Source organism: Accipiter gentilis, chromosome 7 (genome assembly GCF_929443795.1).
Source record: "Accipiter gentilis chromosome 7, bAccGen1.1, whole genome shotgun sequence".
Classification (NCBI taxonomy): Eukaryota; Metazoa; Chordata; class Aves; order Accipitriformes; family Accipitridae; genus Astur; species Astur gentilis.
Genome location: NC_064886.1, coordinates 3,215,745 through 3,242,163, shown reverse-complemented (window position 1 = coordinate 3,242,163; position 26,419 = coordinate 3,215,745). Strand labels below are relative to the sequence as shown.

At 55.0% G+C, this 26,419-nt stretch overlaps 1 protein-coding gene across 1 annotated transcript; it reads right to left on the bottom strand.

Moving 5' to 3' along the window:
- Positions 1-7,730: 7,730 nt before the first annotated feature.
- Positions 7,731-21,934, bottom strand: TBX3 (T-box transcription factor 3). The gene is made up of 8 exons (XM_049806238.1): positions 21,337-21,934; positions 20,282-20,726; positions 18,120-18,387; positions 16,673-16,819; positions 14,383-14,459; positions 12,898-13,055; positions 10,239-10,942; positions 7,731-9,590 (listed from the first exon to the last, which is right to left on the bottom strand). The coding sequence occupies exons 2-8, from the start codon at positions 20,674-20,676 to the stop codon at positions 9,144-9,146; spliced, it is 2,196 nt and encodes a 731-aa protein (XP_049662195.1). The 5' UTR covers positions 20,677-20,726; positions 21,337-21,934; the 3' UTR covers positions 7,731-9,143.
- Positions 21,935-26,419: the final 4,485 nt, after the last annotated feature.

Genomic DNA, 26,419 nt, shown 5'->3' with positions numbered 1-26,419 from the left:
GTCTCTTATTTTATTATTTCGCGATTTGGGGGATGGCGTGGGAGGTGAGGAGAGGCTGGAGCTCCCTCCCTGCATTGCTCTGCTTCATGCCCGGAGTCAACCGGGGCAGCGTTTGGGAACAAGCCGGTCGCAAGGGAAAAACTCCGGCACCGCCGGGCCATCCTCCTGACAGCAGAAATTTGGAGCCGCGGGATGCCGAGCTGGAGGGAAAAAAAAAAAAAAAAAAAAAAAAAGGAGGCTGAAATTTATGTTTTATCTCTCTTCCCCATCCCGCCCCCGGTTAAATATTTGGCAGAGGGAACAAACCAGAAAGCCGGCTGTAAAAGGGGTGTGAACACGAGCAGGGTTGGGGATTCCACATGCTCCCCACTCCTTGAGGGGTAATGGGCAGGGACCCCCAAACCTGCCCCGGGGGGGGGCGAAAGAGCCCGGGGCCGCTCGGCGAGCTGCCGCTCGCAGCAATTAATTTACCCAGGACACGCGATAACGAAGATAACGCAAAGCTAACCGAGCCACAGATACCCAATCCACCCAGTTAAAGCCTCCCGGCCCCAGTCTGGGTGGATGGTTGTGCTCGGCCAGGCGGGACGGAGCCTGGGAAAGTCGGGGGGCGGGGGGGGGGGGGGATGTATGCGGGCTGTGGGGGACGGGACACACCGTGCCCGGTGTCCCACACCGCCCACGTCTTGCGAGAAGTGAAAAGAATGCTCGTAGAGCCTCCTCTCTTTGCATTATCTTTATATAATGACACATATATACACGGATTTAAGCTACCTAAATATTTGAAATACATAAAGCTGCTTAGCGCTTTTATACATGTTATGGACGGAGGGAGCTATAGCTAAATAAAGCAATACGCAGCTACGGAGAGGCTCTGGAGCTATGCACACGGTATGTCTGTAATCGCAGAAATGCCTGCATGTAAACACAGCCGTCGGAGAGCCGGTGGCAGGAGCCGCTGCCCGGCTGCACCGGGGACGGCGACAGCTCGCCCGGCTGCCCGCCGACTCGGGCGGCTGCTCTTGCGCTTGGGCTTCTGGGTTTGGGTTGGGTTGGGGTTTGTTTTTTTTTTTCCCTCCGTAATTGTTAAGAAGATGGGGAAAATAGCGCCAGGTTCATTATTAAATACAGTCTCCGCCGGCCCAAGTCGCCGCTTTTCCCGGGAGGGAACCCTTCGGGTACAAATCAAAGCCCCGCTTTGTCAGAGCGAACCCGCCGCCGTTTCGGAAGGGTCGTTCTCTCGCTGCGCTCCCACGCGTGTTTTCCCCGCCGTGTTTCACCAGGGAGCCCTCCCGGGCACGGGTTATTCCTTCGCTTCTGGACAGGTTCCTGTTGAGAACTCATATTTAAAACAAACCCAAGAGCCACCAGACCACCACCACCACCGTGGTGCGGCTCTCGGGTTAACCCCCCCACTAATGACTGACGGCTGGTGCCACTGAGACAAATAAATACATCGTAAGGAGGGCAATGGGTCGCGAGTCGTTTTGGCCCTAAGGTGAGATTTAGCAATGACCGCCCATTAAAACAAGCTTTTCACTTTTCCTAGGGGCAGCCCCTACCCCCACCCGCTCCAGCAAGCGGAGCGGGGGAGCCTCCCGACCTGTCTTGTATTTCTATTTCAGGTTTGGGGATTTTTTTTCCCTGGTTGTTTTTTAGCTTCGAGCCGGGAGAAATGGAAACCGGCTGAAATAGGACTCGGGAGAACGGAGGGGTTAAAAAGCGCCCCTCAAAAATCCGCGGGGAAGGCCATGGATGGACAGCAAGGGAAAGCTGGAAAAAAAAAATTTTTTTCAAGAAACCTGTGAAAAAAATAAATGCGAAAGCGCCTAGGAAAAGTTTCACGCCAGAAGGGAAATAATCCTGCCAGCCAAATTTCCCAAGGAGCGCGATGGGGCAGCGCGATCGCGGGGGGCTGCGGCGGCGGCGACCCCCTTCCCCGCAGAGGGGCCAGAAACGTGACTCCAAGTTTTGCACAAAAGCTTGGAGCAAACCCTTCCAGCTCCCTCCCTGCCCCAAGAAAGGCTCCTTATTTCACCGATCCTTCGGTCCAGTCGCTGGGATGCCCCAACCCGGACCCCCCCCCCCCATTCCTTCGACCGACCCCCCCCCCCCCCTCCTTCCCCGGAGCCGCTCCGCTCGTACCTTCACTGGAAGGAGCAGGTCCGGGGAGGGGGGGGGGGGGGAAAGCCCCACCGGCTTTTTTCTGTCCAGCTAATTTCCTTGCTAACTTTATTTTGTCAGTGGCGCTTTGGCGGCAAGCAAGGAAATAAAAGCTTGAAAGGACTTCGGAAAGGAGAGAAGCCGGAGGCGGAGGGAAGGGGGCCGGGGGTGTCCGTGGGGTCGGGTCGGGCTCCGCATAACCCAGCCCGCTTGCCATCGGGGTTTGGTTTGGTTTTTTTGTTTTGGTTTTTTTTTTTTTTTTTTTTCAATGCCTTCTCTAGGAAGGGCTTTATTTGGGGCTAGTGAGGGGAAGCTGAGTTTTAGTGAGACCAACGTGAAATTCAGCAGGAATTACGGCCGCGGTTACCTGCGCTAGAGGTCGAACTCTTGTTTCGGTTGAGAGCGTTTAAAAAAAAAAAAAAAAGTATTTTCTCCAGAATAATGAAATAATTTTTTAAATTCAAAAAAATAAAAGTGGATTAGAGAAGGGCAAACCCAAAGGTGATGTCTGCAGGCTGAGCTCCCAAGAAGGAGCGGGGGCAGATGAGGAGGACGCAGCTCCCGAGCCCCTCACCCGGCCTCGGGGCTCACCCCTGCCCGCAGCGGGCGGGGAGGACCCGCCGCAGCCCTCCGGGGGTCGAAAACCTGAAGTTAGGAGCTCTAATATCGCCTCTAACGGCCACTTCAAGCTCAGGGCTTCGCTTCGCCGTGTTTTTACACGCCTTAATTGTTACACTAATAATGCGGGGTTTGGGGGAGAAGCACGTGGGAAGTTTGGAGCTGGCTGGAAAATAAATAAATAAATTTAGAAAAAAAAAAAAAAAATCACAAAACATCCAAACATCATTCTCTAGAGCTGGGAGCCGCTGGTTTCTCTTTTTTTTTTTTTTTTTTTTGCCTCTCCGCCCGCAGTCAAAAAGGTTCAGGTGTGAAGGGCGGCCCCGGCCCCGCTCGGGAGATGGATGCACGGAGGAGCTGGCAGCGGGGAGAGGTCGGCGGGTCAGGGGTGATAAGGAGATACGAGCCTCCACGTTCCACGGGCTGGAATGTCCCTGGTGTGGGGCTCTTTGCTCTCCTCTACAGCCTGCCAAGGGGCTGAGGGCTCCGGAGACCCACCGCGCCCCCGGGGACCGGGGTTTCTTTGCGAGGAGCGGCTGGATGTGCCGAAGGAGGGAGGGGTTGGGGGTTTTGGTGTTGGGTTTGGGGGGGGGTTTTGTTGTTTTGGGGTTTGGTTTTTTTTTTTCCCCTCCCTGTTTCTTCCCTCAAGCCCGCCGACCCGGCGCCTCCAAGCACGGAGTTGCCCGGCCGGCTGCCCCCCACGCCGCGGGGGGGGGGGGGGGGGGGACCGGGGGTGACAGGGCAGAGAGGACCGATCCTCCGCCGTGGCAAACATCAGCGCCTCAAGGCAATCACCCCATCAGCCCGTTTCCCCTCCCGAGACAACAAACCCTCCGTCCGTCTGTCCGTCCGTCCGTCCCTCAGCAGCGCGGGGCCGTGCGTGGAGCAGCGGACTCCCGTGACCGCTTTGCAGAACCCCTCGCACCGGGTTTCCCGGCAGCCAGGAGCTGCAGAAACGGGGGGTATGGGGGGGGGGGGGGTACCCCCTGCCTACGACCCTGCCACCCCCACGGCCACACTAAAGCGCTGGGGGGGGTCACCTCGGCCCCGCTCTTACGGGGTATTTTTGGGGACCCACGTCCGAGGGCTGTTCCCCCCCCGGGGGCGGGTGTGTGCGTTCCTGCAGACACACGGCTGCTAAATTTCAAGTAACTCCTTTATTTTTTCTTTTTATTTTCCTTTTTTGTTGGTTTTTTTTTTTTTCCCCTCCCTTCCCTTCTCCCGAGCCCTCTCTCTCTCTGCCTTCCCCAAAATCGTTTCCCGGTACAATCCTGCAGCCCGGGGCGAGGGAGGAGGCGGGATGGTCCCTGCTTCCAAGACTTTTTACGAACAATCGTTAAAGAAATCAACCTTTTTTTTTTTTTTTTTTTTTTTCCCCTTATGCGGAGGCCGGAGAGGTCCCTTTGATCTGCGAGGCCTGGCGTGCTCCGAGCCCGCACGCCGGCTCTGTGCGGGGAGGGGACACCCCCCCCCCCCCAGCTGGGACATGAAAATGGGGGAAAGAAACCCAAAAAAAAAAAAAACCAAAACCAAACCACCAAAAACCAGGGCGGCCAGGGTACGGGAGATCGACCGAAGGGCTTAAATATTTCATATTCCTGGAAGCTGTCAAGGCCAAAAACAACAACCCGCCTCCCTCGGAGTGTTTGCAGAGGGCAGAGGCGTGTGTGCGTGCGAGGGGGGGGCCAGGGGGTGGGGGGGGGTCATAAATTTTCACTTGTAATCAATCAATAATTAACTAATAGCGGAGTGTGGGCCGAACGGGCCGGCAGGACTGTGGCGGTGGGTGACCGCACCGCAGGGGTGTCAGTGTGTGTCCCCCCCCACACCCCCCCCCCCCCCCCGTGGCTGGCAGTGCAGCCCCAGCCCCTATTTCCCAAAGACCGTGGACTCGGGGCCAAAACACCCGTGGGTGAAACTCGCAGAGAAAGCTTACGGCGAGCTCCACCGCTCTGCCCTCTTGGGGGTCCGGGTGGGGGGGGGGGATGCCGGCTCATCTCCCTACTACCCCCCCCCCCCCTCTCCGTGGGTGCCATCCCCCCCTCCCACGGGCCGTGGGGTGCCATCCCCCCCCCCTCCCACGGGTCGTGGGGGCCGCTCCGCATTGCTCGGGCTGCCCGAGAGATGGCGCCGGTGTCTCGCCGGACCCCCCCGCAGCCGGACAAACCCCCCCCCCAACCTCCCCCCCCCCCCCAGCGCCGGGTCGCCTGCATCAGCCATAAAACCATTGAGGATATCAAGACAGGCGCCAGGTGAGTAATAGACAGGATAATCCAGCGAGATTGCTCGCTGTTTACCTCCATCCACAAGCGCCACAAGAGTTACTCATTAACGTTACTATATACAAATAAGATACACAAGAGATAAAGCCATTTGCAAGTCAGAGTTACACCTGCGGTCCACGGATTTCTTGCAAGGACATGGGGAGGGGGAGGTCAGCGTTAGGCCCGTAGAAGGGGGGGGGGGGGGGGAATATGTTAAATCAATCAGGCTGTACCTTCAGCCTTTAAAAAAAAAAATATATATATATATATAAAAAAATAAAATAAATCGTGACCTCCGCTTTTGCGGTGCCCCGGGGCTGCCTGGCCAGCGGAGCGGCTACCGGACTCCTGGACCGGCAGGAAAGCGAGGGCGCCGGGGGGGTGGGGGGGTGTTTTGGGAGGGTGTTTGCTTTTTCTCTAAACATCAGCAGTGAATTTCCTTGCCAACTACGAAAATCTTCTTCCCCTCCCCTCCCCGCTCCTGCACGGATCGCAAGCGCTTTCCCTCTATAAGAAAGATTTGGGGGACCAGTAGCTGGGGAGGGGGGAAAAAAAAAAAAAGAAAAAAGAAAAAAAAAAGAGGTTTCTCCATCATTCCTGGCGCCAAATAAATGAGAGCGAGCTGGCTTAGGGGGGGGTCTGTAACACACGGGAAAGTGCTTCTGAGCTGCCTCTAAGGCCGGAGCTCAGAGCAGAGGAGAAAGTTGAACGGTGTAGGGAAGGATGGGGTTTACAGCCCGGGGGGGGGGGGGCTGGCAGCCAGGGCTGGTCCCCGCCGTCATCCCCCCCCCCCATTCCCCTGGAGCGGCTCCAGCTCCCACCCGAGCGGAGGATCCGGGTGGAAACCGGCTGGTGGGGTTGGAACCCGAAGGTTGGCTGCCTGCAGACGCTGCTTGCTTCTTGGGGTGGGTTTTAAATTTTTTTTTTTTTTTTTTTTTTTTTTGGAGATCCGACGCCACCTCTAGCCCTAAAAATCCCCACCTCACCCAGGCCAGCTCAGAGGAGCATCAACTAAAGTGAGATTTCCAGCAGCCATCACCTTGGGGGGGGGGAGAGGAGGAAAAAAAAATCCTGCTCAGCCCAAACCTTTCCCCCGCTGCAAACACCGTGGATTTAAAATACACACACGCACCCCAAGGTGAAATGGGAAGGGTCCCGTTCCCCCACGAAGGGGACTTGTGTGGGGGGGGGGGCAGTGCCAGTGAGAACCTGTTAAAAAATCGGGGGAAAAAAACCTTTATTGCCCCTTTCAACCCCTGAACCGCTCTTTATTTTTCTCGCCAGCGCAGAAGCCGGGGGCCACAGGCCGAGGGGCAGGCAGAGTATATAAACCAGGATACAGGCTGGAAGTACATCCTTATAATATTTATTACTGGCGAAGGATGAATCACTTTGCAATATACGGGCCACTAACTGTTGGAGGGGGGGGGGAAAAAAAAAAAAATCTCTTTAACAAGGAGAAATATATATGTTCTGCTAAGGGATGTGCGCACGGACTGGCAAAGGTCCAGGCAGGGGCTGCCAGTTCTCCTTCGTTCTCTTCCCGGTGACCTCCCAGGCCACTGGTCCAGCCTGCAGCCTGGTTGCCTGTCCCCGTTTCAGCCATTTTCCAGCTTAATCTCAACGTATCATCAACCCAAGGGCGAGAAGGGACGATTCCAAGGGAGGGGAAAAAAAAAAAAAACCCAACCAACCCATGTATTTCCAGGTGATAACTAACTGGAAAAGCCAATTCCTCTGCCCGGACGGGAGGGAAAACGAGCCCAGCAACACCATCAACTCCTGAGCGCTTCACCTGGAAACTTCGGAGGAGGGCACTGCATTAAAATTTAACCGATCTATTCTCTAATTCTTCACTTTTGCGTTATTAATTTATGACAGATAAAAGCATAGCTGAGCCTTTCTCATTAACTTTTCAAACGCCACTTAATATTGTTCCATTAAAAGAGGTGACTTAGTAGCCTCTGGATTGACTTTAAAAGCGAGAGGGCTGAAGACGGAAAAGGTACATTAAACAGCTTGCTTAAAACTCGTACTTCCCCACCAACAATTCAAACGACACCATCCCGACTGGTTCGTACTAGCTCCTTCCAGGAGAAATATCTCAATATTGGGAAGGGGACGGGGGGTGGAGGAGAAAGGCAGAAGAGGGATATATATCTGTCAACCCCTCCATCCTCCCAGGCACTTTCGGGAGGGTTGGGGTGGAGGCATTTCACAATACGCCCAAGACATTTCAATAAAAATTTATTGAAACTTCAGTGACTTTTAAAAGGGAAAAAAAAAAAATTACAGAAAAAAAAATAGCAAGAACTTCTCAACATTTATATAACACAAAATATACCTTCATTTTTTTTTTTTTCTTTGAACCAGCTCTGAGCACCTGACTTTCAAGCCAAGAAAATATGCACTCACTCAAACAAAGACAACAATAAGCACAGTAGTAAAACTCCATCGTGGGGTTGGTTTTTGACACACCAAGGAAATGGGGAAAAATAATACAAAGTAAAGAAAATCCTAGAATCTTCATCTTTTTTCTCTCAAGCCACTGGAGAAGCCTGTTGTCGTGTATTAACGTATATAATCTTTTTGTTGTTGATGTTTTATACGGAAAGTAGCGCTTTGAACACTGAAGAAATCGAGGATTAAAAGCTACGATGGCACATTGCTTTTTCTTTTTCTCTCTTTTGTTTGGTTTTTTTTTTAAGGTCTTTGATTAATTTTGTTTGTTTCTGCTTTGCCTTTTGCATTCGGCTCCTTTACAAAAGGATGAGGTCAGGTTTTCTGGGGTGAACTCCGATTTAAAAGTGAGCCCTCAGAAATGGGGGTATTTCTCTTCTGGGTCGGGCTGTATGTTTAAAGGAATTACGACCTTGAAATGAAAACGACTAAAAATAAAAACAGAAGGAAAAAAAAAAGACAGCTGCAGTCGTATTTACAGAGATATGTACAATGTCAATAAATTAAAGTTTAATTTCGAGTATTCATATTCCACGTATTTACAAGAGTTATCAAATAATTACATAAATACTTTGTTTTAATAATAGTGTCCGCTCTTCTCTTCTTCTCAGTATGTTTAAACCTTGTTATTGCATATACAATTAAAGAGGGAAAGCTGTGATAAACCTACAGTCAAGCTACAGACGTTTTTAGATAAAATAAATTCACCTTTTTTTTTTTTTTCTTTCCAACTACACTTCTTATTGTGGTTGCTACAGGGAGGATGTTTAAGGTAGAGGGACGAGGGTCTTATTTTTGTTTTTATTATTATTATTGTTATTATTATTTTTTTCCCTGGGATTTGAAACGAGCATTAAAAATAAACAAGAAAACCCCACCGAAATAAAAAAAATAACCCACCCACCCCCACAAAAAAAAGCAGACTACTATGGAACATGCAAAAAAAGCCACCGACTGGCTCTCAGACATCACAAGAATATTTTAAACACACAGCTTCCCTTAATATTGACTGAGGGGGTTGTTGCTAACAACCCGCCCAGGAAACAACTGTTGAAGAACCGATATGCGAGTTACTTACACACTTCTCTTTTGGAAAGAAAAAATCACTTCTCTTACTTAATTTGTATTCATACGCTTGTTTGCTTTTTTTGTTTGTTTTATTTTTGCTTTTAGGTGTTTTTTTCTTTTTTTTTTTCCTGTTGTTTTTTTCTTGGCTTTTTTTTTTTTTTTTTTACACAGTTTAAAAAAAAAAAAAAAAAAAAAAGAAAAAGGAGGATGCCACAACCCCGCCGGTGACCCGGCCGAGCCAGCCTGCTCCCTACGAGCAGCCTCCGACCCAGCTCTCCCACCTCGGCTCCGCTCCCCCATCCCCGACCCTCTCCCTACCCTCACCCCCCTGCTTCGCCAGATACCTTTTTGCTGCTAAGCGCGCGCACAACGCGGGGGGATTTTATATTTAAAAAAAAAAAAAAATAAAAATAGAAAGGGGAAGAAAAAAACAAAATAAAGGAGGGGGATAAAAAAAAAAAAAAAAACCAAACCAAACCAAAACACTCGCGGGGTGGAGGATGTGGTTTCTTTCAAACAAAGTGCACTGCGAGACTGATTTGAAATGAGCTCCCGGAGGCTGGGGGGGGGTTACGGGGAGCCGCTGCGGGATCTGTCCTGCTTGGGGTCGAGCCCGCTGACCAGGCGCTGGATGTTTTGCAGTTCGCTGGTGGCCGCCTCCTTGTCCGCTCCCAGTTTGGGGGAAAGGGAGACGGAACCGGAGGAGAGGGTGGACGAGCGGCTGGTGAGGTCCGAGGCGGAGTCCAGGGGTACGGAACCGGGACTGGTGGTCAACCCCCCGGTTTTCCCATCGCCGGAACCGGCGGCCAGGCCGGGCAGGGCTGTGGTGAGGAGGCTGCTGCCGTCGGGCAGGGGGACGGGCAGCGGGTAGGGGCTGTAACGGAGGCGCGGGCGTACGGCGTTGAGGAAGGGGTGCCGGTGCACCGAGCCGGAGGCGGCGCTGGAGGCTGCGGCCGCTGCCGCCATGTAGGTGTAGGGGTAGGGGAAGAGGCTTCCGAAGGGAGACATGGCCAGGCCCTGCGGGAGGGGAGGAGAGAGAAGGGAAAGGCTTACCGGCCTGTACATCCACCCCCCCCACCCCGGGGGATGCTCCACGGCACCCCCCCGCCAGCACCCACCCTCCCACCCACGCGCCGGTGGGGGAGCTGACAAGAGGCCAAGCTGCTGCTGCTGCCCACGGAGGGGGTGAAAACCTGCACCCCCCCCCCCCAAAGCAGCCCCTGACGAGGGGCTGTTCTGCACAGTCCCCCCTTCCCGCTGGGAATATCGTGACCCTACAGTCCCCGCAGGTACAGCCACCCCCCCATAGGGCTTCTCCCTCTGCCCCGACAGTGGCTCCGCTCCACAGGCTGCAACGTGTCCCGTACCGGGACAGCCCCAGGGGGGCATCAAGCCCCCCCGGAGTTGGGGTGGGGGGCAGAGGCCTGGCCCCGGCACAGTGTCATAGGGAGCACAGGAGTGAGAGGACGGCGGGGCGGGTGGAAAAGCTCCGGGAGTTCAAGCTGGCCCCCCCCCCCCAGCCACAGGCCTTTCCCACCTCTGATTTTTCCCCCAAAACCCGGAGCCTGCCCCGCTGCCCCCATCCTTCCCCCGAAACGGAGCTCCCCCCCCCCTGCTCAGGACGGGTAACGGGGGGTTTGGGGGGGTGCGGGGGGGTTGCAGTACCTGCGAAGCCAGGACGTGCTGCTGCAGATGGAAAGGCAAAGCAGCCGCCGACGCTCCCGAAAGTCCCTGGGCCGCCGCCGTGGCCATGACCGTGTTGTCCAGTCCCGAGACGCCGGCGGACGCCCCCGAGACGGTGGCGAGCAGGGGACCCATACCAGCGGCCATACCGGAGAAAGCCCCCCCCATGGCAAACTGCCCAGGGTGCAGCAAAAGCGGGTGCCCGTTCCCCAACGGGTTGAAGAACTGCTGGCCCGCCAGGGCAGGGGGGAAACCGAGGTTTTGCAAATGTCCCTGGCTCAGGTGGGCCGTGCTGTCGGTCTGCACCGTGAGGGGGGCGAAGGGTTCTTTACCCAACAGGCGGTTCTCATCTACTTTGGGGCCATCCCTGAGGGGGCTTTTCAGGTCCTCGCCGCTCAGGCTTCCCCCCCGGGTACTGGAAGAGATAGTAGCCGGACTGTGCCGAGAGTCCGGAGGGGCTTTCTCCGTTCTCTCTCGGCTTCGACTTCCCACCGAGTCACTGGGGAAAAAGTGGCTTTTGGAGGGGCTGCCCCCCTTCTCCCGGGGGTCGTCTCCCACCGCCGCGGCGGAGCTGGCCGGCGCTGGGGTGGTGGCGGTGGTCGTGCTGATTTTGCCCGATTCGTTGCCTTCTAGCAAGGGATCGTCTTTGCTGTCCGCGTCGCTGTCTCCCTCGCTGGGGCAGAGATCTGCAAGACAAAGGGAGCCCGGGGCTGGGATCCGGCACCCCACGTCCCAAAATCCTCCCCATCGGGCTGGGAGAGGGGACAGAGAGGGTTCCTGGCCGGCCAGAGCTTTAGATGTAAAAACTTCCTTTTTTTTTTTTATTATTATATAAAGAAATACACCCACCCAGTGGTGCCCGGGTGGCGGGAAGTCCCCGGGGACACCCCCCCCCGGCGGGGGGGCAGGGAGACGGGGTTGGAGAGCCTCGGGAATATGTCTCCCAAGAACTTTTCCAAAGTTTTCAGCCCTTTCGATGGACAAACTTTGAACATCCCCCTCCACCCCCCCTTCCATCACCCCCCTCCTCCTCCTCCCCAAACGCATGCACAGCTTCGCTGGATTCCTCTGCACTTCATCTCCTAATTTCAGCGCCCCAGGTGCGAAGCTCTGGTTTGCTTTTCGGGTCCCCTCCCCTCGGCTCGGCAGGACTTTAAACAAATGAGTAAAGCAACAACAAAAAAGAGGTTGTTTCCTCCTCCCCCTGTACCCCCCGCCCCTGGATGGATTAATACATGTGAGAGCTGCAGACAGCTCCCAACCCCGCACCGAGAGAAATCGAGGGCGACTTTTCTATAACAAAGTTCGGGACTGTATCCAGGGGAAAGATCCTTCCTCTAATAACAGATTCAGAGAGGAATATTAATGGAGTGACTCCAGTTCTGAACTTTTGCCCCGTGGTCTGTCTTTGCTCCTTTGACTCGGAGCTGGCTCCTTTCTGAACCAAGGAGGGGAGGAATGAATGTGCGGCAGGGGGAGAGGGAGGCCGGGGGGAGAGGGAGAAGGAGAGAAAGACTGGAAAAGAGGGGGAGAAGGAAAGAAGGAAAGAAGGAAAGAAGGAAAGAAGGAAAGATAACAAAAGCAAGAAGGACAGAGAGGGAGGGGAAAAGAAAAGAGATGAAGAAGAGAAAGAAGCAAGAGGGAGGAGAGAGAAGAGAGCAGAGATAAAACAGAGAAAAGAAGGAAAGATAAAGGAAGGAAGGGGGGAAAGGAAGGGGGGAAAGGAAGGGGGGAAAGGAAGGGGGGAAAGGAAGGGGGGAAAGGAAGGGGGGAAAGGAAGGGGGGAAAGGAAGGGGGGAAAGGAAGGGGGGAAAGGAAGGGGGGAAAGGAAGGGGGGAAAGGAAGGGGGGAAAGGAAGGGGGGAAAGGAAGGGGGGAAAGGAAGGGGGGAAAGGAAGGGGGGAAGGAGGGAGGGAAGGAGGGAGGGAAGGAGGGAGGGAGGGAAGGAGGGAAGGAAGGAGGGAAGGAAGGAGGGAAGGAAGGAGGGAAGGAAGGAGGGAAGGAAGGAGGGAAGGAAGGAGGGAAGGAAGGGAAGGAGGGAGGGAAGGAGGGAGGGAAGGAGGGAGGGAAGGAGGGAGGGAAGGAGGGAGGGAAGGAGGGAGGGAAGGAGGGAGGGAAGGAGGGAGGGAAGGAAGGAGGGAAGGAAGGAGGGAAGGAAGGAGGGAAGGAAGGAGGGAAGGAAGGAGGGAAGGAAGGAAGGAGGGAAGGAAGGAGGGAAGGAGGGAAGGAAGGAGGGAAGGAAGGAGGGAAGGAAGGAGGGAAGGAAGGAGGGACGGACGGAGGGAGGAAGGAGGGAAGGAAGGAGGGAAGGAAGGAGGGAAGGAAGGAGGGAAGGAGGGAAGGAAGGAGGGAAGGAAGGAGGGAAGGAAGGCAGGAGAGAAGGAGGGAAGGAAGGAGGGAAGGAGGGAGGGAAGGAGGGAGGGAGGGAGGGAGGGAGGGAGGGAGGGAAGGAGGGAAGGCAGGAGGGAAGGAGGGAAGGAAGGAGGGAAGGAGGGAGGGAAGGAGGGAGGGAAGGAAGGCAGGAGGGAAGGCAGGCCAGTGCCAGAAGGCAGCGGCGCAGGCCAGGATCCATCCCCCCACGGAGCAGGCACCCAGGCTCCCCCCGAGGGGGCCCGGCGGGGTCCGGGGGCCGCAGGTCTCACCTTTGAGGCTGGAGGTGCCGACGGCGGGCACGGCGGGGCAGGAGGACTGGGCGAAGCACTTGAAGGCCGTCTGCTCGTTGGACGACTCGTCCGAGGTGGGGTTTTCCTTCTTCTGCCTCTCGTCGTACACCCGCATGGACTGCAGGGTCAGCTGCTTCCTACGGGCACACGCACCCGCTGGGCGAGCGGACCCCGGCACCCCCCCGGGACCCCCCCTCCGAGACCCCCCAGCCCTTCCCCAGCCCCCTCTGGAGTTCCGATTTGGGGACGACTCGAGCGGGGGAATGAAGGGCCAAGGTCCCCTCGAGGGGGAACGCGTTTTCTCGCAGGCAGGACTTGGCTGCTAATGAGAGGAGATTTCTTGGAAGCGGTGAGCAGCTCTCAGCAAGGGCAGATATTAAAGACAAGGGGCGGAGGGGAGAGGGAAGCATTCCCCGGAGATTAGCTTTTAAAAGGCGAGGATGTTCCAGAGATATGAGCCATCTTAATGGTTGCTAAGATTGCTAGGAAGTGGTTATTTTGTTAGGCACTTTATGTAATCTTTTCACCAACAATTAACCCGGAGTAAAAATCTATTTATATTTAGAGAGAAATTAGAAATCATTTCCGTCCTGTGGCTCCAGTGTTGGCTTTATTTTCATACTGATGGACAAGAGGAGCTGGCGTGCGTGTGTGTATGTGTGTGTGCTGGGCTCAGTGCTGGGCAGGGAGAAAGGCCTCTTGTTTTATATTACACCCCCCCCCCGCCTTTTTTTTTTTTTTTTTTGGTTAAAAAAAAAGATGAACAGACAGATTTATTCATTATCTAAGCCCGAGTGCAAATAGCTAAAATATCCTGTCTGCTGTAACAAAGCAAAACAAAGACATATGCCCCGTCAAAGAAAAAAAAAAAAAAATCATCCCTTTCTCTATTTTCTCCACTATTAAAAATAAAAATCTTGAGCCCCATTAAAATGAGTTCTGTCCGTCTGTCTACCAGGGGCACAAACTGCTGCTTTTGGAAAAAATAAAGAATCTTCTATCATTAATTACTTCCATATTCATGAGACACCTCTGTCAAAACAGTTTATTTACATATTTCTCCTCCACACTTTAGTCTTTTCGATACAGTCCCCGGGAAAATGCCAGAGGAGATTCAACCAGCGATCAGCTCTGACCTCACTTCTCCCTCTTTCCCAGTCCCAGACACAAACTATACTGTAATATTCCCTCTCAAAATTTGAAGGGAAACTTCTTTCTCCGGTGAGAAATGTACCACCATCCCTTTGGCCAACCATCCCCTGCGATGTAAAAAATAAACACGGAAAGCAGGAAAGAATTCCCATGCAATCAGTTTGGTGTCATTAACGACAAGATCCTTATGAATTTTGGCGGGGAGAAGTGTGGTTTGGAGGCCAGGCGAGGTGATTTTGACCTCTGCTCGTGTCCTGAGCTTCACGCGCAAAAACCAAACGAGGCGCCTATATATAATCTATCCAGACTCACCTTTTTTCCCTCCTTCCATTCCCGGTGTCTCGAAAACCTTTGGCAAAGGGGTTGTTGTCAATTTTTAATTGAGTGATCTATAGGATGGAGAAAAAAAAAAATAGGCAGGGGGTTGGGGCAGAAATAAGGAGATTTTGTATTAAAAAAACAACAGAAAAAAAAACAAACCAACCCTCTCCCGAGTTCCCCCAGGGCTGGCAGGACCCCGGCAGGAGCAAGACAGGGCAGGGGGCAAAGGTCCCAGGTTTTGGGGTGAATCTTTGTGTTTTCCTGAGCCGGTTTGGAGGCAGCTCGCACCCAATCCCCCGGCCGGACTGGTCGGTGACCCGGGCTGTGGTGGCAATGAAAGAGCCCCGTGTTGCTGCCACCGCATCGGAATTAATTTAGCCGTGCAATGCGATCCATGCAAGTTATGCCTGCGCTTAAAACTCTTTAAATGCCGTAATTAAACCGCAAAGGAATCATACCCACCCCCTTGCTATAATAAAATACTTTATATAATCGCATTATGCTCCGCGTGTGCGTGTGTGTTGGGGCGCCGGGGGTGCCAGGAGCCAGCTGATTTTTTTTGGGGGGGTGTGTGTGTGTGTAAGTTTTTTGGTGAATGCTTGGGGCTTTCCTCGGGATTCAGGTTATCATAGGGAATGGCTGTTTCTTTCTGCATTTGGAGGGTTGGGGCGGGGGGGGGTGCGGAGCACCCCGCGACTCCCCGTGCCTGCGTGGAGGCGGATTCCGAGCCCGGCCGGGGGCTCCCCTCGCTATAACGGGATGCGGGAGGCGAGGATGGGGACTGGGATGGGGATGGGAATCCCGCCTGCCCGCTGCTCTCCTCCCGCATCGGGCTGGAAGTACCGCAACCCTCCAAATTGAGAGGAGAGCGAGACCCCGAAAAGCAAACCCCAACTTGGGCAGGACCGACCCCGGCTCCCGAGTTACCCCCCCCAGCCCTCGCCGCACACACAGGATCAGGAAAGAGCAGGAAAACCCACTGCTAAAAACCAGCAGGACTTTTAATCCAGGTGATCCTGGTCTTGCCTTCTGACCTGCCGGCGAGGCGGTTCCCCCAACGCCGGAGCCGAGGGCTCCCCGCCGTTCCCGCACGCCGCTTTCCAGGCGATTTCATGGCAATCAGACAAATATGTTCCTTTCTGTCCTTCAACCAAGCCGGCCCCAGCTGATAGACCGGGGGCGAACAGCCCTGCTGATAAGTCCCAAAGCAAAGTCTACTCTCTGTACACGCGTTTCTTTCCGTTTCCTTGTAAGCGCCCGGCCGCAGAAAGAGAGGAAAATAGCCCGAGCCCCGAGGGAGAAGCGGCTTTTTTGGAAACCGAGGTGCAGACCCCCCCCTTCACCCCTTGATTTTTAATAGTGAAGGATGCGAAGGGGCAGAGAGAGGCACAGGGAAGCTGCAGCGAGCGGGCGCTGCACATCCCGACCTTCTGCACTTAACGCACACGCACGCAAAGTAATAATTTATAGACGGGGGAAAAAAAAAAATCAAAGCCCCTTTTTTGGCTCCTTCGCTTCCTTCCACTTGACTTAATTACCGTAAATTCACCATTTGCCACTCTTCCAAATATACCACCTTGGTCGCAAGTGACAATAAACCAGCAGAAATGGAAAGGCAGCGTCTGCAGCGCTGCAAAACTTTCTCACACTGGCTCTTTCAGACCTTCCAGCTAAATTCAAGCGAGATACCCCTCTCTGATCAGAGCATATTTCTGCACCACAAAAAATAATAAAACACTGCAGGATGCAAAAAAAAATATCATAATATAATAATAATAGGAACCAGACGTGCGCTCCAGCCTTATTGCCAATTGCTGTTAAAGGAGCTAAAACAGCACAAAGGCCAGGAAGAATTACAAAATCTCCAGCCCCGCTGCTCTCCCCCCTCTGTCTTTCGACACACGGAGCCGTTTCTTTTTTTTTTTCTTTTTTTTTTTTTTTTTTTTCCCCCCCTGATGCCTCTTAGATTAAATCCACACCGAGAGCAGCGATCCCCACCTCATCCTACCCCTTTCCCCATAGCGGGGAGCGGAAAAAAAAACCCCTAAACACCCCCCCCCCCCCAGACCTCCCTTTTAATTGCCTACCCCGAGGTCGGTGGGAGCAAAGTGCCCGACCCCCCCTCCCCCGGCGCCTTCCTAAAGTTGGAGCAAGGAGGTTTGGGGGGGTGAAAGAAAGAGAGGAACGGGATGGGCTTCATGATTTTTAAGGGAACAATGCAGAGTAAAAGCTCTCTTAAAAGCCAAAACACGTAAAACAAATCCTTTCTTAATCTCCTTACCTTATCATTCTGGTATGCGGTCACTGCGATGAATTCGGTCTCCGGGAAAACGTAGGTCCTGAACGTGCTATAGGGAAGCTTGAGAATATCGTTGGCTCGGACGATGTGGAACCGGGGCTGGTACTTGTGCATGGAGTTTAAAATGGTCTGGGGGGGTGCGGGGGTGGGCAGCGGCCGGCAACAGAGAGGGGGGGGGAAGAAGACGGTCAGCTGGAGCAGCACCCCCTCGCACTTTCCCCAGCCATCGGCACTTTCTCCTCCTAATTTGCCTTCCCTCTCCTTCCTCCCCTCACTCCTCCTCCTCCTCCCCGCCGAGCACACTCCAAACACACGCACACGCCTTGCAGCATCCAACAAAAAAAGCACTGACAGCTCCAGCTCGCCGGGGTTAGGCTCTCCGCTGGACCTCTCGGAGAGGGGAAGGGGGGGGGGAATCCCAGCAGAGCTCTCCTAGGAGAGGGGGAGAAGCTGTTTGGGCTCTGGCTGCAATGTCTTTTGATTTCAAAGTGGGGGAAAAAAAATAAAATACAAAATTTAAAATCAAGTAAAGAAGCCTCAGCAGCTAGAACAGCAACACCACCACGAGAGCCTTGGCTGGGTCTAATTGCTTGCCCCAATCCACTTAAGGCCTTCTACGAAAGGCAAAAATGTATCGTCTAATCAAATCACAGCCAGCAAATGCAATCTTCGGCACATTAGAGATCCCCCGACCGCGGCCACCACCAGCAACCCCCCGGCTCCGAGGCGGAGGCTTTCCCAGGAATAGAAAGAAATGGCCAGGATCGTCAGAGCACTTATCAGCAGGTTTGTTTGATTTCACTCTTAGGGTAAGTTTTTATCTCTGCACACCCAGTAAATGTAAAGGAGTGGATAGACATGAATGGGCAACTTGACCTCTGATTTTGGTCCCTGTTTATTTTCACTCCGGCTTGCTTTACATTATCCAGATTAATATATATTTAAATGTTTGCGTACTTAGGCCTTTAAGCCCTTTATACACACATGCATATCATTTTCCTACGCTTAAAAAGTGTGATCGACTTTATTAAAAAAAATAATTAAATAGATACATAAAGTCAGCACAGCTCTGAGAAATATCGAGTTGCACTGTGCTGGAAATATATCTCTAAAGTTAATGCTGAATGGCACGGAGAGGTTAGAGAATAACCTCGAGTGTTAAATCCTGACCTCAGCAACAGGAAAAATGAGGGAATATTACGAAGCGGACAGATGCACGTCCCCCGTGTGAGTGGAAGGGGGGGATTTATTCCCCCTTGTCCCCCCCATTTCGGCAGCCCACCAGGGCTGCGGGCACGGCTCCGGCCAAGCAGCCGCTGTGCTCCCGGGGAGATCCCCCCCCCAACGGGACCCACCGCTCCAGCCAGGCAGGCAGGGAGGGAGGGAAAGGGAAAAGGGGGGAGCAAAGGAAGGTGTAAAAGGCACTCACAAATCCGTGCTTGTCAGAGATGTTGTTAGTGAGCTTCAGCTTGTGAAAGGTGACGACTTTGGACATCCATTGTTCGCCGGTGGCCGGGCTGTCCGGGTGGATGTACATTCTCTTTGGCATTTCAGGGTCAGCTTTGCCGGCTACCATCCACCGGGAATTATGGAATTTGTACCTACAATCATCAGCCGCCACAATATCCATCAATAAAATGTACTTGGCCTTTTTATCCAGTCCAGTGCATCTCACTTTAAACGGAGGAAACATTCTCCTATGGGCAGAGAGGGGAAGGGGGGGGAGGTAAAGAAAAGACAAGACCAAAATAAAATAAAATTAATCACAGCGTTTAAATAAGCTTCTGAATCTCGGTAACGCGTCTACCGAGCAATCGCTTCAGCTCTTAGAAGCGGAGAAGTCGCGAGTGTGTCAGCCCCCCCCCCCCCCCCCCCCCCCCCCCGCCCCAGCAAAAAGGTTTCTCAAACGCTTAAAAGTTTCAGGAGAAAAAATGGTCCCTGGGCTGGGAGGCAGAGGGGAGAGGTACGTGTTGCCTAGAAATCAGCAGGCGCCTACCCTCTGCCATTCCTAAACAGCAAAGCCTCGTTTAAGGGCTCTCGATCTCTCGTTAGTTCCCTTTTCGTCTGCTAAACAAAGAAAGGGGAACAGATCACACCCCGATAAAATAAATATTCCGCATTAGTATAACCCTAGTCCACCGATGAAGAGCGGAGAGGGGAGTTTTTCCACTTTACAGAGGAGGAGGAGGGAAAAAAAACCAACCCTACAGTGAGGACAGGGTGGCTGCCGTGGCTTTCCCAACGCTCCAGCCTCCCGGTGATCCCCCCTTGGTGCTGAGGGTTCCCTGCAAACCCCGCTCCCCTCCGCTCCTAAGTCCAGCTCGAAACTGCAACAGGATACCACAAATTTGCTGTTTATTATATCGAGCGGTTGGCATTCAGCAATCTCAACTTAAAAGGAAACACATGACTTTGCAACACGTTAAGAGCGCTTAATGCTCGCCGAGGCTTTCGCGCAAAAAAAAAAAAACCAAACAACTTTTGACCACAATTAACAGAGAAAACTTCGGGAAAGCAGTAAAACGGGCGAGGGGATTTTTTTTTTTTTTTTTCTCCTCCTTGCTGCTCTTAGGTTGGTGGGTTTTTTTTTTTCTCCTGAGCCTGTAGCCTGCAACTGGTGCTCTGCGAGTAGGTGAAGCTCCAGCAAGGCAGCTGAAGGCCATCTAAGAAGGCTTTTCAGGAGTGGCTTCCTCGAGTAATTCTCCTGGCAAATTACACGCAAATTGCTGGGGAGGTTTCTAAGAGAGTCCCTTAGAAAAACGCCCAGGTGCGAAGGGGGTTTTCTCCCTACGTGTCAGCGCAGCAATAGGCAGAGTTGTAAAAAGAGCAGGGATGGCAGGGAGCAGCGAATATAGAGAGGCATTTCGGATGGGTAGACCTATAAAAAGCAGAAATGCCGAGGGTGGACGCGCCGTGCGTGTTCATTCATTCCCACGCGAAGGTTACAGAAATGCAGGGACAGGCAGCAAAACCCTCCCTGCCACTACGGCAGCGGCTGCAGAACCGCTGGGGACTTTTGTCAAGCTTTTCGTGCCCTTCCAGATAGAATTAGCCAGCGCAAATGCACGCCTAGATCCCAGCAAAGAGAGGCACAAGCGAGGCAACTGATAAGCCGAGCCTATCTGCCCTCCTGCAGCTCCTGCCCTGCCAGCAGCGAGACGCCGCTCCAAATAATTTTTTGCCTTTGTGCCCCCTTCTCTTTCCTAAGGAAGCAAAACTACGGGTAGCCAGGCTGAAATCAGGCCAGCTGCTTTTCCAACCCCAAATTATTTTCTTTCTGCTACCAGGCTTATCCAGAAAGTATTAAGCTACTGAACCATGAAGGGACCCTCTCGCCCCCCTGCACACACCGAGCAGGGCCGGTTCGTGGTCGAGCTTTTTCCCCGCAGCGTGGTGCCCCAGATGGGCTCGCCTCTTCGGCTGCCTAAAACTGTCCATAATTCCAGGTGAAAAGAGCTTTATGGATGGAGAAAGGCGCCGGTGAAAGAGCCTTGCTCTGGAGCAGCCAGGTGGGGTGCAGAGACTGAGGGGTGGGGGGGGAGAAGAGGAGGAGGGGGGGGGGGAAGGCAGGAACCCCCGACCCAAACCTACCTTCCCGATTTGGTAATCACCATCTCCGTGCCTCTTTTATGGAATTGCTCCCAAAGCTCTTTAGCTTCCAGATGCACTTTCGGGTCATCTTCCACCTCTTCTTCTGGTTCCAGAGTTTTTAAAGGCCTCAGATGGGCTGCTGCCTGGTGACCCAGAGAAGAAAAGGGGATACCAGTCTCTGCAGCCCCCACTAACTGATCCATGATGGGTTTAGCCAGAGCCCCGGGAAGGGAGAGGGCGGCCGCCCCGTTGGGAGGCAAAGCCAGAGCCGGGAAGAAGGGAGGCTGATGTCCCAACACAGCGCTCATGGCAAAGTCCGGTGCCCGGTGAGGTAAAAAAGGATGATAAGCCATGCTTGTCCCAGGGATTACTGGATCTCTCATCGGTATATTCATCCACTCCACTCCTCGGTCTTCCTACTGCTGGAGTAGTCCCGGAGTGGTTTCTAACAGCACATCATGAAGAAGAAAAATTAAGATAATAACAGTAACAGCAATAAAGCACCAAAAAATAGGGTGGGGGGAAACAAGCTCTAGACAGCACAGTACATGGGGGAGAGGCAGAACTTCTACAGCCTACAACTTCCCGAGCCGGGGCACATCCCCAGCCCTCGGGACAGCGGATTAACAGGATTGTTCATTATTAGTCTTGCTTTTTTTTGTGTTCGGTCTCTGCGGTTTGGGCTGGTTTGTTGTTTTTTTTTGTTTTTTTTTTTCCTGAGTGGAAGTCCTTGCGCTGGAAAAGAAACGCCGAAGAAGGGGAAATAAAAAAAAAAAATAAAAAAAATCCACCGGGTTCGCTGTCTGCTCCTGTTGCCGCAGAAGGGCTGGACAAGCCGAGATCCTTTTTTTTCTTCTTCTTCTTCTTTCTCTTAGTCTCAGTCCCCCTTCTCTTCTTTCGTGGCGGAGGGTGACGGCTCGAAGCTGGGTTTTCTTTTTGGGTGGCTGGCTCTCCCCCCCCCCTCCCCCCCACCCCTCCACCTTTCCTCCGTACGGTCAGGCTGCGGAGCAGAGGCTGGGAAGGGAGGGAAAGCAGAAAGAAGCAAACAAACCCACCCCCCCTCGCCGACCGAGGAAGGCTCCTGAGCAACCTTCAGCAGCAAAAACTTGTAGGGAAATCTCGTTTCCGCCTCGCCTTTCCCCCTCTCCAAGCAGGAGCTGGTCAGGGTGCCCTGATTTCCATCAGGATCTCTTCTTTCTTTCACCCTCCTCCTTTTCCTTTTTTTTTATTTTTTTTCCCCCTCTCTTTCTCTTTCGCTCTGCCTTAAAAAAAAAAAAAAAAAAAAAAATCTGGAAGAATTACACTCTTGTCTCCTCTCCAGCAGCGCTCCAGCAAAGGAGAGAGGGAGAAAGAGAGAGGGAAAGAGAAAGGAAGAGAAAAAGGGGAGGGGAGAAAGAGAGGAAAAGAGAAAGAGAGAGAGAGAGGGAGAAGGAGCCTCTCAGCTCTGAGAATTCCCTGTGAGTCTGGGCTCTGCGTGCACCAGATTGTATGGATGTGTTGTGGGTTACAAGGGAGCTGGAGCCTCCTTGATTGGCTCTTTGACGCTTTCGGACCAATTGTGTGGCTCCATAGGCGTGGTTTTGACAGGTCGAGTGGAAGGGGGACAGAGCCGAGTTATAAAAAGAAGGTGTCGGAAACTGTAACGCTGCAGCAAAGCATCACTAGTACTCCGGGCCGTGTGAATATGTCAACAGGAGCAGAGGGGAGGGAGCGGGGCAGCGCTCGGGGAGGGCGGCCGGGAGCACCCGCCTCTGCTTGGGGGGAGCTGGGGAGGGGGGTGGAGGGTGGGAGGGGGGGTCTTAGGGTCGCCTCGCCCCCCCCCCCCCCCAGCCCCGGTGAGATGGCAGGCTGGGCATTTCCAGGGCGCTCCGTAGGAGCTTTCAAAGCAAGCGGCTGCTGGCAGCGCTCGAAAGGCGGCGAGGACGCGGGGGGGGGGGGGGACCGGGAGGTGGGGGGGGGGGGGTCCGGGTTTGGGTGCCCCCCCCCCCCCCCCCGCCCCGTACTGCCGCGGCAGCCACCTCCCGGCCCGTAGCGGAGAAGGGGGGGGGGGACACCCCGGCTGACACCCACCCCACCCCCCCTTGGAGCTCCGGACCCACCTCGGGCGCCCATCCCCGCCGCGTCGCGGCTGCCGCCGGTCCCCGCAACCCGCGGGGGTTCGTGTCACCTCCCCCGTTCCCTTCTCCCCCCCCCCCCCCCCGGGGAAAACAGCTTGCTTTTAACGAGACAGAACCTCCAGGCCGGGGGGCCGGGCGCTTTCCTTCTCCCCAAAAATCTAGGAGTGGTGGGGAGGGCAGGAAGGGAGCCGGCCCGGGGTGGGGGGGGGGGGGGTGTCCGTGGGTCTCCCCCCCCCCCCCCCCCGGCTCTGGCTGCTTCAGCGGCCGCGGCCGCCGTTATTATTGTTGTCGTGGGCGGCTGCAGGGCTGCGGCGAGGCGGGCTCAACCTCGGGCCCGGCGGTTGCCGAAATCTTGTGGGGGGGGGGGGAAGAGCGGAGGGGTGGTGGTGGCTAGAAAATAAGAAATTTAAAAAAAAAAAAAATAATTTTTTTTTTTTTTTTTTTTTTTTGCTTTTTTCAGCGCTGGGGATTAAGGCCATTCGGCTGGCACCGGCACCGAGAGGGTTACGTTCCCACACCCCTCCTCTTCCATGAGGTGCGCGGGGAGGAGACGGGAAGTGCGGCTTTCCCTGCGCCCGGCCCGGCCCGGGGGGGGCCATCACCGGCTTTGCCCCCATCCCCGGGCTCTCATGGAGCCAGCCACCCGTCGTGTCCCCCCCCCCCCGGGAAAAGCATCACGCGTGGGTGTGCGGCGGTCCCACGCAGAGGGAAAGAGCCGGGCAGGATCCTCCTGGGAAGTTGTGTTCCGGGGGGGGGGGGGGGGGGGACGACACAGGACTGGGCAGCGAGAGGGGGCTTGGGCTCTGCGTGGGTGTGGGCATGGGAGTGGGAGCCGTGGGCGTGCAGGGCACGGGGCACCCACGCGTGTGGCAGGCGGGATATCCCAGCGCTGGATCTCCTCCCGGGGGGGGGGGGAATCTCCCGACCGCCCCCCCCCAAGGTTTTAAAGAGGGGAAAATAATCCTGCGGGAGCGGAGCGCGGGGGCTCGGCGCTGGCTGCGCGCAGATGGGAGCGGAACCTCTAAAGTGATTAGCTCTTCTAACATTGCATTTTTGACGCACATGGTTAAGAGCGCTTGGCGCCAGCTTGGTGAAGTCCCTGTAGTAACCAGCGTCTAGGATCGCTTTGCATTCACCAAAATATCTCCCCTTTGGTCGGGGGTGGGGGTGGATAGAGAAAAGAGGAGGAGGGAGGAAAGGAAGCGGGAGTAATGCGTTCAAAGAGGAATGGGGGGGGGGGGGGGAAGTCTGATGTGTTTCACCAAGCCGGGAGCTTGGCTACCCGCGCAGCGCTCGGCAGCTCGTTATCAGCGGAGGGAGCGAGTCTTTTCTGCAACCTCTGCTCGGAACCCGTTCTCGGGCTCCTGTCTCCAGCCGCTGCCGTGGTGGGATCCCCCAAAGCCTACGCCTTACCCTTACCAGAGCCCACAACAAACGCCCGGCGGCTTCGGGAAGTTGGCCGCAATTTGCCCCAGCCGGGCCGCCGTTTTCTCCCGGGGACCGGGAGGTGCCCGCGGGCTCCCGCAGGACAAGCGCGGCCGCTCCCAGCCCCGCCGCGCCCCGACCCCCGCGCCCGCCCCGCCGGTGCGCGCCTTCGGCGCCGCGGCGGAGGCAGGAGTCGCTGCCGCTCTCCGCGCCTGCCCCGCACCTTGCGGCACCGCGCTCGGCACCCACCCGCGCAGGAAAATAAAATGTTTGCCGCTTATGATTTCCAATTTCAGCGTCTGGCTAATGGCGTGCAAACTTCCGCCAGTTCCGAGTGACCTCCCCGACGAAGCCCCCTGGAGACTCGTATTATGAAGGGAGGCTGCACTAATCTAAGATCAAAAGCGGGAAGGTGCGAACAGTCTTTGTCTCCCTTCGGCCGCCTCATTCCCCCTTCTGTGTGTGATAAATCTACCCTGGCGCCGACTGCGCGCTGGATGATTAATTTGCAAGCAAACAAAAGGGACCTGATGGCCAGCCATCTTAGTTAAATATTGGCCAGTGCTTCCAGCTACTTGTTAGCCGCCTCTTTGCCAGAAATAAATAAATAAGCGAGGCGCAGAAATAAATAAATAAGGAGGCCGGCAGAAATGACTGGCAAAGCGAAGGGGTGGAAGGGGGGGGGGTAAGGAAAAAAAAAGGGGGGGGGGGCAAAAAAAGCAGCGAAGTGCCGGGAGCGGGGTGGAAATGGGAATGGGGCTGGTCGCGGGGGGAGGCAGGGTGATAGCCCGCTGAGATAGCCGGCTGCCCCCGCGCCTCCCGGCCCGTCTGCAGGCTGGGCTTGCACCAAGGCCGACACTATCTTGGCTCTTCAAAGAGGCATGAAAGGTCTCCGCTGTCTCCCCGGAGAGCGGCCAGGCCGGGGCTCTCTAATCTCGGAGCGCAAAGAGCTAAAGGCCGGGGAGGGGGGGGTGTGTGGGGAGCGGCTCCCACCTTCCCCAGCTCTCCTCGGCTCCCTGATGCCGCCATCGCCAGCACCTCGCTGGGTTTTCCCTGGTTCAATCCAGGCAGGAGGGGAAAGCGGAGCTGGCCAGACCCTGGGCCTTTGGTGGTTGAGCAGCTGGGAGAGCCCCGCTTGCTCAGATTTCACCCTCCTAAGCAACTTTTTAGCGTTTGCACGAGAGCTCGGGGCATGCAGCGAGCCTGCCCCGTGCGTGTGTGTTGGAGGTGTGGGAGGAGAGAGGCTCTGGCTCTCTCCCGGTGGCCTGAAGAGCCAGCTGGAGGAAGGAGGCAAGAGGAAAATAAAGGCAGCCCGCTTTTCAGGCCCACACATCTTCTCCCAGGCCTGCGGGAGCAGCTCCGAGGGGTGTGTGCGCACGCATGGAGGGGCTGCGTGTGTGCTACACACACGTACGTGGAGATGTTGTGGCGGTGTGCGCGACCGGGAGGGATTCGTACCCTGGGGTACGCCGCAAACCCCTGCTCCGACAGCAAATCTGAGGTGTCCCTTGCAGCCCCTGCGTGTGCTGGGTGCTCGCGGGTGCTCTGCAGGAGGGGACGAGCCCTGGTGCAGGGTGAGCAGGGCCAACGTGCACAACCTAAGTGGGGTTTTGCATCCTATCTACGCATTTCCTTATTGCGCTGCCGGTCCCAAGCATCCCAAGGGGCCCAGAGCCATCCTGCCTGCCAGCCGCCCCGCACCCTGCAGGATTCATCCCTCTCCTCCCTCCCTTTCCCCCGGCGCCACAGCCTCTGCTCCGTCTCCAGCCCTTCGGAAGGCAACACCCCACCGTGGCCGCGCTATGTTTATCCGAAATGAAACGCAGCGGGCTGGTTTACTTTGGCAGGTTTGCTGTAAATACTGGCTGGAGCGCGGGGGGTGTCTGGCGAGCGGCGATTACACGCTTCTTCCGAGGGAAACTCTTCCCCACCCTGTGCAGGCCCTTCCCCAGCCCAGCAAAAGGTGTCGGTAAATGGGGGCCGTGTTGACACAGCTCCATCCCAGGGTGGTACCGCAGGCCACAAGTGTAATGAAGCGGGTCCCTTAGGGAGCGAGTCTGTGTAGTCAGACTATATAAACTGCTACGGGGAGTGCGTGGAGGGGGGGGTCACTACAGCAACTCTTTGCCTTTCCCTTCAGCAGAGCCCTTCCTCCAATTGCCAGTTGAATTTCACGGAAAGCCTGGCCCGAAAACTTTGCAAAACAACCAGCCCAGGTCCAAAAAAGCACGGCAAGGCATTAGGAACAGCGAGAAGAAAAACAACACATCTCTGAGCAGGCTGGGCCCAATCAAAGGGGCTGTTCCCATCTCTCCGAAGCAGAGAGGGGGGAGCAGGGGAGTCAGGTCCCCTTCCCAGCACAGCCGAGCTCAGGGCTTTGCAGGGCGGGGGGGGAGCCCAAAGCCAGCGTTACACATGCCTCGTTGGAGCACCAGGGAAAAAAAAAAGAGAGGAAAGCAGCCGTCGGAGACGTTTCTCACCCTCCAGCCCTTGCTGGGATGTGACCCTCCGGGAAAGGCTGCTTGTGCCCCTGGCACAGCTCATCCCAGCCCCATGGGAGCAGCACGGCACTGACCGTGGCAGAGCCACTGTGGGG